Raw genomic sequence first — 14,075 nt, forward strand, 5'->3', positions numbered from 1 at the left:
TAAGCCATGCTGAACTCTCTCTTCCAGATTCAGAACTCACACAAAAACCATAAGTCTTCAGTTTACTTCAAAATATATATATTGGGTTTTCTTTTTTCCTGTGGCAAGACATCATTTCTGGGCTGCTGAACAGATTCTGGCTTTATTTGGTTCCTATATTGCAGCCTGACACTAGAGGGGGAAAGAACCAAACCAGTAGGAAGTACTATATTATAGAAATAAGCATACTTTGATGAGGTTAGTGACTCAATTTGCAAAACCTTGGAAAATTAAGATCCCAAAAGTAAGTCTGAGTGGACATTTTTTCTTAAGGCATAATTTATACTGCCAACTTTGTCAACTGGCATGCTTTGTTGATCTGGACTGAAAGAACAGAAGGGGACAAAAAATCTGATTATGTGCTGTATTTGTTCATTTATATTATATAGTTTCATACCCTTAATTGTGAAATTTACTTCAACTGAGAAAATTTGTCCCAGCACAGCTGTGTGCAATTCCATAGTTTGCATCCATTCCAGAAACCCAGTAGGCTGGCATTCTCTTGGCCTGGTAGGCATGGGTCCTACCAACAACACAACCGACACCTGGATCTCCCAGCAGAGACAGCCCTGCTAGTGCAATACCCCAGGCTTGTCTACCCATATCATTGCTCTGGGAATGGAATAAAAAGCTGCACCTTTTAGTTACAGAAGTCGGACACAAGAGTGATATTCTTGTTAAATACTGTGTACGTAGATGTCATCCTTAGCCCTGAACAAGAGAAGGCCTTCCATCAGTGATAATAAGCTGGATGTCTCAGCTGATTCAGATCAGTTTGCTTCATAATGTTGTTGCAGTGCTTAGTAATATCACTGCTGCTACAACTTCCATCTCCCAAATGTTTTGGTTTTTCAGCTGAAAAGAAATGCCAGACCACCAAGGCTCTGAGTCCTTACACATGGCACTTCCCTATTGAAATCTTTCAGTTCCCCTACTCACACTGACAGAGCAGTCCCAAAGACCAGGGTGGTCTCCTTGGAATTATCAACAATAGTTTTCACTTTTCAGAGTCATAAGTGACCTTCTGCTGCTGGTCAGCCATCCTCCTCTGGATGATGGCTGGCCCCAGGTTGTGAGCACAGTACAAATGGCAAGTCCAGGGATACTCCCAAATACAGATATTGATATGAATTAAATAATTTTTTCAGTCTTTTTCTACGAGCACTACCACTTGTTTGAAGATAGGAGTAAAACCATACAAATGCTAAGCAAAGTAGGGATATCTATATCCAGAACATTTTAACTGTAAGGGAGTATAATAAGAAAATTGCAGCCCTAGCCACCTGGCCATCTTCGTGTGTGTGTGTGTGTATCTGTGTTTGTTTTCTTTCAGAAGCAGTGTGACAGATGACATTTGCCATAAAGCTCTTCCTACAGAAAAAAATGCAAGCCCAGCTCATTTCCAGTGCATGATAATTATTAAGGCTGCCATGAGTGAAACCGATACTTTTTAAGCTAATGATTAAACATAAGCCCTCCTTCCCCTTAAGTATTTGGATTAAAAGGGCAATAAAGAGACTTGAAGGCAGTAGGCATGAGTGGTTTATTCTCTAACTCTGTGAACTAAAGGGTGGAGTAATCTGACAGGGTTCAGGAGCAGTAGGTGAGGCAGTGAGAGGACTGATCTTATTAGGACTAGAAAAGAAAGAGGTTCTTTTGTGTGACCAAGTTGAATTCAGGATGTTTTTAAGCTTCACCATGCTGGTTTTACTGGTGCCAGCAATGTTGGTATGGTACAGACAGCAGCTATTGATTTTTCCATTTATTCAGCTCCATATTTTTCTTTGTGGGGAGTCTGCTGTAATTAGAGAGTTTAGAGCATTTTGTTGTAGAAAAGTCTAGTGTTTAGAATAAGGCTTTACCTATCAAGATTTTAAGAGTCTATCTGTGGCTCTATATTCATATGATCTAAGGTAAGTCATATAACCACAGTTTTGATTCAGCTTCCCAGAGACTAGAAATTAATACCATCCTCAGAGGGCTTTATTCATTAAATGGAGATCTTTGGATAAGAGCTAATAGAAGAAAGACGCTATGATTCACAGTCTTATTAAGCTATAAATGTTCACCCTTTATTTTGGATAGAGAACAGATGTGGAGGGATAAAATTTCTCTGTTAGTCTCATTTTGTAAGCCCTGATACGCTGACGTTTTATTGAAAAACTCTCCAGGGCAGTGGCTGGGAACATGGTTGTGTGATTCCTGGTGTTTTGGGTAGGTCACATCCTGGAACAGTAACCTATGAAGTGCTGAGCAGGGACTGGCAAGGGCAGATCAGCAGCATGCCCCTCCTCACCATGCACAGCCGGCAGATCAGCTGGACTCCACTGCTGCTACTGGGGTACCTCTTTTACCTCCTCCTTGGTGCTATGGTGTTCCAGCTGCTGGAGAAGCAGGCAGAAACACATTTTCGGGACCAGTTCCAGCTGGAAAAGCTCAAGTTCCTGCAGAATTACACATGCTTGGACAGACAAGCCCTGGAGCAGTTTGTACAGGTAAGAGGAAAGGGTTCCCATTATTTTGGCTCAAGTATTATTTTCATTAGAAGAAATTATACTATCAGGCCAAGTAGCCTAGCATGATATAAACCAATCAGCTGTCCATGATATTAAATATCTAACTTTATAAATAACTCAAGCCCATTCATACACTTCCTTATCTTGATCTATGGAACTTGTTTCTTTCCATAGTCATGAACTCCCAAAATCTAAGTGCATCTAGTGATGCATTTGTGCTACATCGCAATAATTTCAACTTCATGGTTCTCTCATCATCTCCCTCATTAAATATTACTGGGAATTATGCATGGGAACAAAAAAATAAGAATCAAACCTAAAGAAGTAGGTTGCCCTTCCAAGGTTCTCCAGTCCAAACCTGTGCAAATTCTGCCCTTTCATACTAAAAACAACAATGTGCAGGCAACAACTGACAGAACCAGAGGACACAGTCTTAAGCTGTGCCAAGGGAAACATAGGTTGGATATTAGGAAAAATTTTTTTATAGAAAGGGTGACAAAGTATTGGAATAGTTTGCCTGGGGAGGTGGTGGAGTCACCATCTCTGGATGTGTTTAAAAAGAGACTGGATGTGGCATGCAGTGCCATGGGCTAGTTGAGGTGTTAGGGCTGGGTTGGACTCCATGATCTTGGATGTCTCTTCCAACCTTGTGATTCTGTGAAATTGTCTACTACCTTTTGAAGGCAGTCCTGCCCTTCCAGGCCTAAATAAAAGATAAAGTCAATCATCACAGGCTGTGTTATCTATCGCTTATAAGAGATAAAGGGCTTTTGTTCAATATGGGTTGTCAGTTAATGACAGCTTCAATTACATTTTAATCTTTTCCTCAAAACTGGCTGGAGGTAAATTACTATACCTTTCCTGGTATTATAGATATATTCTCATAATAGGTAGTGCAAGAACTATGCAGAAATCCTTGAACTTTGAACTCTTCAATCCTTGAGTTTCTTTGTGCTCAAAACATACCCAGTTGCAAAGCTAGGTGCCTAAACAGTTTGAACTCTTTCTACCATGTTGTTAAAACAGATAAAAACTCAATTTGTACTGCTCAAGTCAGAGGACTTCCATGAAGGTATAAGATTTTGATCAACAAAAAGCCCAGACTTCATATATGGATTTAAGCAAACAGCAAAGTTCAGATCAGAAATGGTAGAAAAGGTGCCTGAACCTTTACATCCACAAAGCCAAAGTTCTGCTTACTAATACTGTGATATGTTACTTGTGGAACCTTGGACATGTGCCAGAAAATGACTAGAGCTTTCAAGAACTTACATACCTAAAAACATGTCTATTTTTTTCACCTTCATGACTTGGTAATATTACCTGTCCTTCCCTTATCTCTCCGATAGTGATTGCAGAGGTGAAAACCCTGATTCTCATTCTGAACCTAACTGTGATACTTTATGGGATTGAAAGGTTTATTTAAATCTTCACTACCCTCAAAACATTAGAGGAGGTCACACGTACCAGATTCTTCTCTCTCTGACTCCAGTGGACTTTTCTTAGGTCCACTGCTGTGCCACTCAGAGAATCACATTTTGCTGAATTAAACACAATTTCATTCATTTGTAAGCTGTTCCAGACAAAACCGGCTGAGGGCACCAAATCATCTACAATGCACCAAGCTTCAGAGCACTCAGACTTTGCAGTCCTCAAGGTATATGTAAGTGCAGGTACTCTCTGACCCATATGTTGCTCAAAAGACCTGTTAACAGATTTGTCTAACTCTTATTAATATTAGAGAACACTAGTCTTCCCATATTAAATGTCTAATGCAGGGAAGCAGTTGTGTCTCTGCATGTTTTAACTATATGGTTAAGGAGGCCTGTTCATCATGTCACAAGTTCCAGTCTGAAAAGTCACAGTAGTTAGACTGCAATGAGACACAGCCCCCAGGCTCAGTCTATTCAGTTAACAAGTATAAAATGTCTTGTCTTAATGCCTTAATTCTTTGAACCTAAATCCTACAATGTGAGATTCAACACAGATTTTTCTTGGCATATCTATTTTCACTAATAATGAGTTACCACTTATAATTCATTAACTTTTGACTCTATCATGCATGAAACAAATTCTCATAATTCCATGTCAATAAACTGCATTGGTTCTGCACAGCTAAAACTGCCTAGCTGGGGGATGATTCTGAGATGCAGCTCCTAACATGAGCAGCCTGGAACTTTGGGAAAGAGCAAATCCAAATTCCTTTATCTAATGCATCTCTGGTAGGCATACTTTGGTCAGGAAATTATGCCAGTCTGACAGCATAACTGAGAAACAGATGCATTGAGTAAGGAGTCCGTGTTTTGATCATGTCTATACTTTTTCAGTCTCAAAGGACGTGACATAAATACAGACCAAAAGGACAAAATCCTTATCTATGACCACAGTTGGCTGCAATGTGCATTGGCAGGGGGACAGGAGCAGAAACAGCAGGCAGTTTTTATTCTCTCCACACCCTGCTATAGCTTAATGTAGTTTCATATTCTTACTGTAAATTACAGCACATCGCTTTTACATACTGACAACTTCTCTCCCAAAGACAACAGCTAATGTTCACCAACCATTCAGCAGTTGCCATAACCCTTCCCTGAGCTGTAGGTGAAAGCAGTCTGGAGCCATTATAACTGTCCCACAGGAACCTGTTTGTTGGGCACTGAGATGCCATTCCATTCACAGAGTTCTTTCATTGGATTGTATTTTAACAGCATCAATTACACCAAGAAATTTGGCCTTGTCAGACTATGTCTAAAAGGTTCAACATTTAAAGCTGCCTTACTCTTTTGTGTTGGCTCTCATGATGTGAATATAACTCCTGTGACCTCTTGTGCATTGAAATGCATAGAACTGTCAAGTGTTCCTTACAGGAGTAAATTAAACCTGTGATTATTTCAAAATACTCATACCTCAGTAGCTTCTGAGTGTTTCTTCTAAGCAGCAAATGAAATAAGTGACTCTACAAAATCTGACATGTTGAATTCTTCTCATTCTAAGAAAAAGCTTTTAATGGATAATGCAAAATTTTTGTCATATTGAAAATAAGCTCCGCTGACACTTCAGTCATGAGATCACACATGATGATGTCCAGCAGCCCTCTGATAAATTTGACCAATGCTACAGGATTTTTTACTGAAGGAATCAAATTAGCTACTATACTTAATATACTCAGTCCACCAGTACAAATCAGTTAATATTGCAGAACCTGTCCAAAGGTATCACTAGAAAAGCACCTTTCACTAGAAAAGCAATCTTTCTGGAAGTGGCTACCATTTGAATCGAGAAAGAGTATCTTCTTGGGTCTCATACTCCTGGAACCAGCTAAAGCTGGGGTTGCTATTGACTCCTATTCATCTTGCATCATACAAAGTTTTTGAAGAGATGAACAAGTAATTCCTTCAGGCATTTTGCAAAAATACAAAGGCTGTGACTTAGCTTTTGTAAGGTGTGTGATAAACAAGGGGATTCTAAAAACCCCAACCACTGAGCAGAGGGAAACTAATCTCCCATAGACAAATCTTTGGGGGCAGCAAAGGGACACAATCTTTATTAAGGAAGTTGACAGGATATTTGATGTAGGAATGTTAATTTTTTGGCACACTGTAGTTTTGCTTTGGTAAGAGCTGTCTGGAATAGCAGAGACTATTTTATTAATTAATCTTTCAGACTAGGAGAAGCCTCATATTCACTGAAAATTATATGGAAGTCATAGCCAAAAATAGTAATTCATCCTTACAAGCACTTACATGGAGGAAAGAGAAATGAGCATGTTCCTCGTGCCCTTGCCCACAGACACAAATATACATTTACACATGCCTAAATTAAAAACTTGAACGAGATTACTAGATTACAGAAGGAGAGAAGAGCAACCACATTCTTTTTTATGCCACAACTTTATTTTTTTTCCCCAGTTTGATCATTTTGGGGAATTGTCCACCTCCTTCCCCTTGGATTTCATCTAGCTGGGGAGCCTATCACACTTTATTGACTGTTCTCCTGTAGCAAGAGTTCAAGTTCCTGACCAGCTCTATTTCCAAGTTCTGCCATGTCAACAGAAGTTCTTTTTAGTCCAAGTCTATCCTGTTATCTACACTGTTTATCACTCTGCTTGCTCAAGATGGAAAACAGTATTTACTTATCTCTATTTCTGACATTCTTCCTCATCTTTGCTCCTTTGACCTTTTCCGCTTCAGGTCCTCATGGAAGCATGGGAAAAAGGGGTCAACCCAGAAGGAAACTCTACAAATCCCAGTAACTGGGACTTCAGCAACTCCTTCTTTTTTGCAGGAACTGTTGTCACCACTATAGGTGAGGTTCTCTATTTCCTTAAAAACTGGTGTTTCCTCCAACTGTCCTGTAAAACCCCCGGAAATGTGTAATTAGTGGACAGAATACACCTGCAAGACAATCAGCTACTGTGGGTTATGGTTTTCTATTGGTTTCCAATTATGCCTGTTATTTTTCTCTATACAGTATTTTATACTCCCAAAAAGCTGAGTGCCTGCTTGGTATATGCAAGATCATTTTGTACATGGACACATCTCTGGGTTGCTTTGAAGCACTGAGTCACACTCACCACAAAATCAGAGACCTATAGAAGGTTACAGTAGTACCTGGAAGAGTAATACTTTTCATGTTTCATTTTCAGCTAGTAGTAGTGAACGTAAAAGGCTTCATCATAAGCAATGGCAATTTGCAGACAGATTTAATTGCAGAAAATCCTAGATCCACAGGTTCCTGAAGATTAATGTAGTTGAGGTTCCAAACCTATGAACATTCCATGATGCCTGCAGCTTGCCTGCAGAGCCTTTTCATGTAGCTGTTTTCTTCTTTTTTTCCAGGTTATGGCAACCTGTCCCCCAGCACAGTGGCAGGGCAGATCTTCTGTGTGTTTTATGCCTTATTTGGAGTGCCCCTCAACCTGGCCTTCCTCAATCAGCTGGGAAAAGCTCTCAATGCTCATCTGCTTACCCTGGAAAGATGGGTGCAAAAGCCAGGGCGTGCCCAGGTACAGTGTTCATATACCATTGGATTTCACTATTTTAAAACTAGTTAAAGTTCTTTTCTCAGATAGCTGCTGCTGCTAGCTTAGGTTTCCTTTGTGAACCACAGCAGTTACATGGCCCTCTCTATCATAAACTTGATACACTTAATCTACCTATGATAGCTTTAAAGCTATAGGCTTTTGCTTGAGGGGCCCTAGATTTGCCTTTTTAAAACCTTACTCAGCAAAACTATAGACCTGGTGACCTTGGCAGAATACGTGCATGCACACACATTACCAAACCAAACTCTTATTCTCCAGCCTATGCCAGCATCTGTCCAGAGATTAGCTCTACACTGTGCAAAGGCAACTTATTTTTATTGGCCTAATGATCTGGCTGGAATTAACTTTCCTGTTTGTGCCAGCAACTGAGCATTTCCTTCCTTTTCTTTTCTTAAAATGCAAGTACTCCTCCTTACTTACAGTTTACTGGTGAGTTGTTGAACTAGTCCAGACATTTTTCAATAAGAAAAGCACTGATAATGGAAAATACATGAAGCTCATTTATTACAAAGTTAGTGCATATTTCTGAGAAAAGGTTCAATGAATTAACCCCTTCAGTTAGGGAAAAGGGAGATTAGATATGTGAGATATGTTGAAACATTTCAGAGTTCTGGCACACGTTTTTTCTTTTACATTTGTAAAGTCTCTTGGGTCACTGCATTCTTTATCTACAATGAGAAAGCTAAAAAGGTACCGTCAAATGCAGACTTGGATTATATCAGCAAGAAATTCTTTAGCTGCATAACCTCTGCCTGGTCCCCAAACACATGCAGCTCTACCACCAGAAGGATTTTCATGCTAGTATAGCTGCATCATTCCTGAGATTTCTGATAGCAGCTCAGGGATGTGACCTTTTTTTCTCCCATTTTCACTCCTGAATTGACATTTCTGACAGGACTCCTATGATCAGACAAAGCTTTGGAGCTGTATCTGCTTGTTTGCTCTGAAAAGTTTATTCAAGGAAGTTGGTTTATCTTCTTATAAACAGAATTTTGTCGTGCTCTGGGAAATTAATTGCAATCAGTTCTTCATTTTCCATGACTTATTGTTCCCAACATAACAGGTTTATACAAGAAAGTTCTTAAAAGGCAAGTTCATTTCAGTATACATTTTAATGCAAATTTTATTATGTAATTAAACTCTATTACAGTACTGGAATGAAATGAGAACAACTGAATTATGTATCAATCAATCAGTAATTATCAAACTGCTCTGCAAATGAGGCAAATATTATTACACAGCTAGAGAGACATGACACATAATATAGAAGTGACTTGTCAAAGTCACCCAGTCATCTCAAGTCATGTTTCTCAAGCTCAGAGCATTTTTATGTGAGATAATTCAGAGAGAGAAATTAAAACATGGTATCTGGACCTTCCACTTCATAAGCAGTGGTTTGGCTTTTCCTCCAGTCACAATAGGCTCATTAATAGAAAATCATTTTCCGGTTTGATTGCCCTTGAGGGCATTTTTAAATAATTGCAATGAGTTTGCATCAGGCCACACATCATTAGTCAAAAGTTCACCAGAATGTGTTCCCTGGAAACCCATAAGTTCCTGATCATCAGTTGTGCACTCCTAAAATCCCTTCAGGACTCATCCACTGACCACTCTTTGTACCTATCTACCACAATCACATATATTGTAACTTATCTCCCTGAAGGCAGATGTTTGTCCTGAGAGACACAGATCTGCTCTGTGCTAACACAAACCAGCTCTGCTCTGAGCACTTCTAAGTTAAAAATGAAACCAGGCAAACTGACTTCACTTAGGTTTCATCCAAACATATTTTTGGATGAGCTCTTGCCAGCCACTCTGTAAATCTTTGGAAGCAGTCATAGTGAAAAGATCCCTAATTTGTTCTTGTCCATCTTTGCTTCATGACTTATGCAGTATGTGGTGATTTTCCTCAAAGACAAGAGCTAGTTGATTACAAGAGCATCTCTACTTGAATTGAAATTATAAGATTAGTATTTCATTACAGTGGCCATCATAGTAAGTCTGAAAATATGACTGGACCATTCTTGAAAACTCATTGCAAAAAGCTTTTAAAAAATCCTCCTTTTTTTCCTAATTTTAAGATTTTTTTTTTCATGCTTAGATACAATATCTACGTGCAGAGTAAGCAGTGAGCTCAGCCTGCAGTACATGGAAGCATTGGCTTATCCTTCTTTTTTTTGCCATCACTCCCAGGTGGGGTGGGTTTGTGATTCAAGAGTAAAACAGACACAGCAATTTTGACAAGACATCTGCTCCATGCTTTTTAGCTGCCATCTTCCTTTTCTCTTTCAGGTGGTTCAAACACTGGCAGTGGTCATCTTCCTGATCACTGGGACCTTGCTTTTCCTGGTGTTGCCACCATTAGTCTTCAGTTATGTAGAAGGCTGGAGCTACGGAGAAGGCTTTTACTTCACCTTCATCACCCTGAGCACCATTGGATTTGGGGACTATGTAGTAGGTAAAAAAGAGCATGAACTGGATTGAGCTTTGTTGAAATTCATAACTCTAGTATAAAACTAAATACAGGGAGCATAGATATCCATTCCACTATAGATCTGGTCAAGAGTGAGCTCAGCCAGACTGGTAACAATGAGCTAATGTTTTACAGGACATGAGCATTTTTCTCTTGACAGCCAACCAAATAGTCACCCAACTTATTTCCCATGTGCCACTGAACACTCATTCAACAGTGGCTGTGTCCAGGCTGGTACAAATGTTATCAAGAGTGAAAGGTGGAATATAAACAAAATTCCTTTTTCAGTATTAAGCCTTTGAACCACACTCTCCTAACACTGTTTTGTTTTAGCAAGTGCCTACCATTCCCAACAACAAATCATATCAAATATTAAATAATCAGTACTTAAAACAGGGAGAAGATTACTGACAACCACAGGATGCCTCTGAAAGAAAACAAACCCACAGACATTGCATAGCCTTTAGACCTCTAGATTGAGAACATAATGGTAGAGACACATGAGACACATTTTTCCACACACTTATCTGAACAAATGCATAATCTTAACAGATTATGTCTAATATATTTATTTGTTAAAATCACTAGGGTTTCTTATTCACAAGTACTTCCTCTCCTCTCCTAGAGGTCATAACTATTTCCCAAAAGGAGATAAAAAAATCCCATGCTGCATCTGGCACTGTGGAGTTTCATGACTCTGTCAGCTGCACTGATTGCCCATGCTGTGGAAATACCAAACCAGGGATTAAGATTCTTGTTACCACTTAATTAAAATGGCTACATTTACCATATTATCCATGTTATTGTGAATCCCAGTACTGAGGTAATATCACTCTCCAAAAAGCAATCACTGATTCACTAAATTGTAGCTGTCTAAGTCATCTGAGATCCCCTGTGTGCCTCTTGAGTAACATACAGTTAATATGGACTCAACATTTACTTTCCAAGACTTTTTTCCTTTGTTGTTGGCTAGGAACCATTGACTTTGAGCATCCCTAATTAATATTAGATATGGCTATTTTTATTATATAGTCTCAGCTTCAGGGATTTCATGCTAACTGTGCTAAGGTTAACCTGAGAGTTGGCATGAAAAAAAAATCTATCTGCTGATGGATCACACAAACTCATTAACATATACACTTTTGCAAAGAGTGGAGGGGGTGTATGAGTATGTATATTTAGCAGACCAAAGCTGCCAAGATAAATATACAAATTTTCCTGGATTTTTCAGGCACGAACCCCAACAAGCACTACATTCCTGTGTACAGGAGCCTAACTGCAATATGGATTGTTTTTGGCTTAGCCTGGCTGGCTCTGGTTTTCAACGTGGGAGCTGACTTGATGGAAAGATACCTTCAGCTAAAGTGGCACAAGTCTGACTTAAGCTTGGCAGAAGGAGACACCACCAAATTGGAAGATGAACCTGAGCAGCCTAGGATCCATATCCCTAGCTGAGTAAGGTACAAAGAAAGCAGTCTTGAAAGTGCATCTTCCATCTGTATCTCACACTAAGCGACCCCTGTGGATAAAGAACTAAACCACAGGTTGTGGACTGTTTCCTAAAGAGGAAATGGTTCAGATGTGGAAATTTCCACACCCTGTGTAGGCATCAGCCAGTTAAAACTGCAAGGAAGGAGCATAATGATTACACAATTGCCCCAGGATTCATTTTACACTTCTCATTCTAAGGCAACTTCCCCTGAAGTAATCAATTCTTATCCTTTCTCTTTCTCTAGTGGGATTCAGTTCTTGTGGTCACTCATTTTCAAAAAATCCAGAGTGACTGCCTCCCAGCTTCAATAAGAAGTCATTTCACCAGGAATCTCAAATGGAAAAAGTCAAGTACAGAAATCTTTCTTCATTTTCAATCAAAAAACAAACAAAACCACAGAGGAATGCCATCAGTTATGAACACCTGCTTATTGATATCCACTCAATTAAGATTCAGTTGATATTGTCTGAAATTAACATCTTTCATATAAATGACAGCATTTCTTTATTTTCTGGGCTAAAATGCTTCTCTTTTAATTGTGAGGAAATTATGTGTCTGTCCAGTTCTGCCTGGACTGTTACAACTTGTCTCAGAGCAAACTGCCAACTCAAAGCAGGTCCTTATCACATTCATTTCACAGCCACTTGAAAACAGCACTTTAAACTAAATCTAAAAGCAAAGAGGCATCCTTATTTCTAGCCAGATCACAAATATCATTAGAGTCTGGAATTTGCTTTGGGCCAGGTAATGGAACAGCTATTATGCATCACAGAGAACTGATGCTGTATGTTTAAATAAGGCCTATGATAGGTTCTTCCATTAAATCTGATCCTCAGTCAGGCCCATTGTGTTACCCATCAAAAACAGGGTGACTGAATTTATCCCAGTTATTTTAAGTCAAAAGAGGCAGCCGCCACCCTCAAAGGAGCTGAAAAACCAAAGTACACACAAGCACCTAATAAGGGACTAGACACTGAGATGCAGCTCTTTAGTCATACTCTCTATTAGACTCCAGAAACTTGATAAAACAATTATCCATTCATTTGGGTACCATGCTTAATCATCACTGACATGTTCCATGGGTGTGCTTGTAATTATATACTCACTGCTATTTATTCAGTATGTTTATGTCTCATAGTAACCATCAATTAATCCCTTTGAACTAATTTTTAAGTGGAACTTTAATGTAAAGGATGAGTTAAATATGGCTGGGTACACAGACTTGCCCCAAGCTAGCAGAGGTCTGACAGATTATAGTAACATCAAATGTCAGCCTCTCAGCATATGCTTTGATATTTCATTTTGGAGATGCATCTATAAAACATGTAGAGACTTGTGTAGGTCACTAATTTTTCCCTTCATATTTTGTGAGCTAGATTTTTACTCCTGAGGAGGGTCACAGCAGATGTTTGTTCTTATACCTGACAAGGTCCATGTTTTCTTTGCCAGTTGCTGACTCCTGCTTAGTGCAGTGTGGCTACTCAAATCTGAAATGCTGGCAAATAAGAATACTGGTGATGGTTTATTCAACTAATTTAAAAAATGAATGTTCAAACGCTTATTCCATCCAAGATTTCCCTCATGTCTTACCACTACCTACCTCACAGATTTTTATCTTCTTGGTTTTTGCACTGATCTTCCTCTATGCCCTCAGCTATTCCCATAAATTTATTCAATGGCTTTCTCTGTAGACTTTCACTGGAAGCAGCCAACTCTCTTCTGTCTGGCTTTTTGTATTTTTGCAAATCTCATGGGAAACTTTGTTTCAGTATTTTCTGTTCTTTAGACACAATGTTTGCACTTTTCCTTTTAACATCATCATCATCACTGTACTCTGTACCTGCCTTGTGTTAACACCAGGACACTTTTGGCCTCTTTATGTAAAAGACAAAACTGAAGGTCTGCTGACTTCTATATCTAACCTGTTTTCTTCACCTTGCCTTTTTCCATGCCTTCTGTACTTTATCAAGCCACAGTCAGCCACAACACATACACTAGTCTAAAGGTGATCCTATCTACTGTTTACACCATGCTGCATGCTATAAAAAATGATAAAGAGGTTTATCAGTGATAGAAAGCACTTACTGGCAAAGTGTTTCTCAAAATTATCCTTACTTGACATCTGACTGCAGAAAGTTTGGATTGTTTTTACTGCAGTCCAGAATATTGTTCCCGTGTCTGATACTGATTTTGCAAAGTAGCAGGAAATGGTGAGACTATCTCCTGGACTTTTTGCTACTGCTGCACTTACTAAAGCTGACAGCAGTTCTCCAGCTGCCCAACAGAAGACTCAGAAAGCTACCCTTAAATCAAGCATATGGCCCTGCTGGAAGAGAAATGAGAAGGATACTGATGCCCTCTCCTGTGCTACATAAGCTATAGAAATTTATTGCTTATTTTGTCAATTTTCAAGGTTCGGAAAAGCTCCTAAAGGTCATGCACATCTATAATAAAAGTTACTTTGAGGTACATAATGGGAGTACTGACCCAGGTTTTGAGCATGGATAGACCAAG

General features: G+C 39.2%; 1 protein-coding gene across 1 annotated transcript; it reads left to right on the plus strand.

The window, feature by feature from the left end:
- The first annotated feature begins 2,321 nt into the window (after positions 1–2,321).
- On the plus strand, positions 2,322–11,524 carry LOC132071786 (potassium channel subfamily K member 16-like). The gene is made up of 5 exons (XM_059469554.1): positions 2,322–2,534; positions 6,743–6,857; positions 7,391–7,557; positions 9,889–10,054; positions 11,301–11,524. The coding sequence occupies exons 1-5, from the start codon at positions 2,322–2,324 to the stop codon at positions 11,522–11,524; spliced, it is 885 nt and encodes a 294-aa protein (XP_059325537.1).
- Positions 11,525–14,075: the final 2,551 nt, after the last annotated feature.

The sequence above is a fragment of the Ammospiza nelsoni genome, chromosome 3 (genome assembly GCF_027579445.1).
Source record: "Ammospiza nelsoni isolate bAmmNel1 chromosome 3, bAmmNel1.pri, whole genome shotgun sequence".
Classification (NCBI taxonomy): domain Eukaryota; kingdom Metazoa; phylum Chordata; class Aves; order Passeriformes; family Passerellidae; genus Ammospiza; species Ammospiza nelsoni.

Bases quoted from the DNA above. Each gene is read 5' to 3' on its own strand.
- LOC132071786 (XM_059469554.1), top strand. From the start codon at position 2,322: ATGCCCCTCCTCACCATGCACAGCCGGCAGATCAGCTGGACTCCACTG. The intron at 2,535-6,742 runs GTAAGAGGAAAG...TTTCCGCTTCAG, and splicing joins CCCTGGAGCAGTTTGTACAG to GTCCTCATGGAAGCATGGGA. The intron at 10,055-11,300 runs GTAAAAAAGAGC...TGGATTTTTCAG, and splicing joins ATTTGGGGACTATGTAGTAG to GCACGAACCCCAACAAGCAC.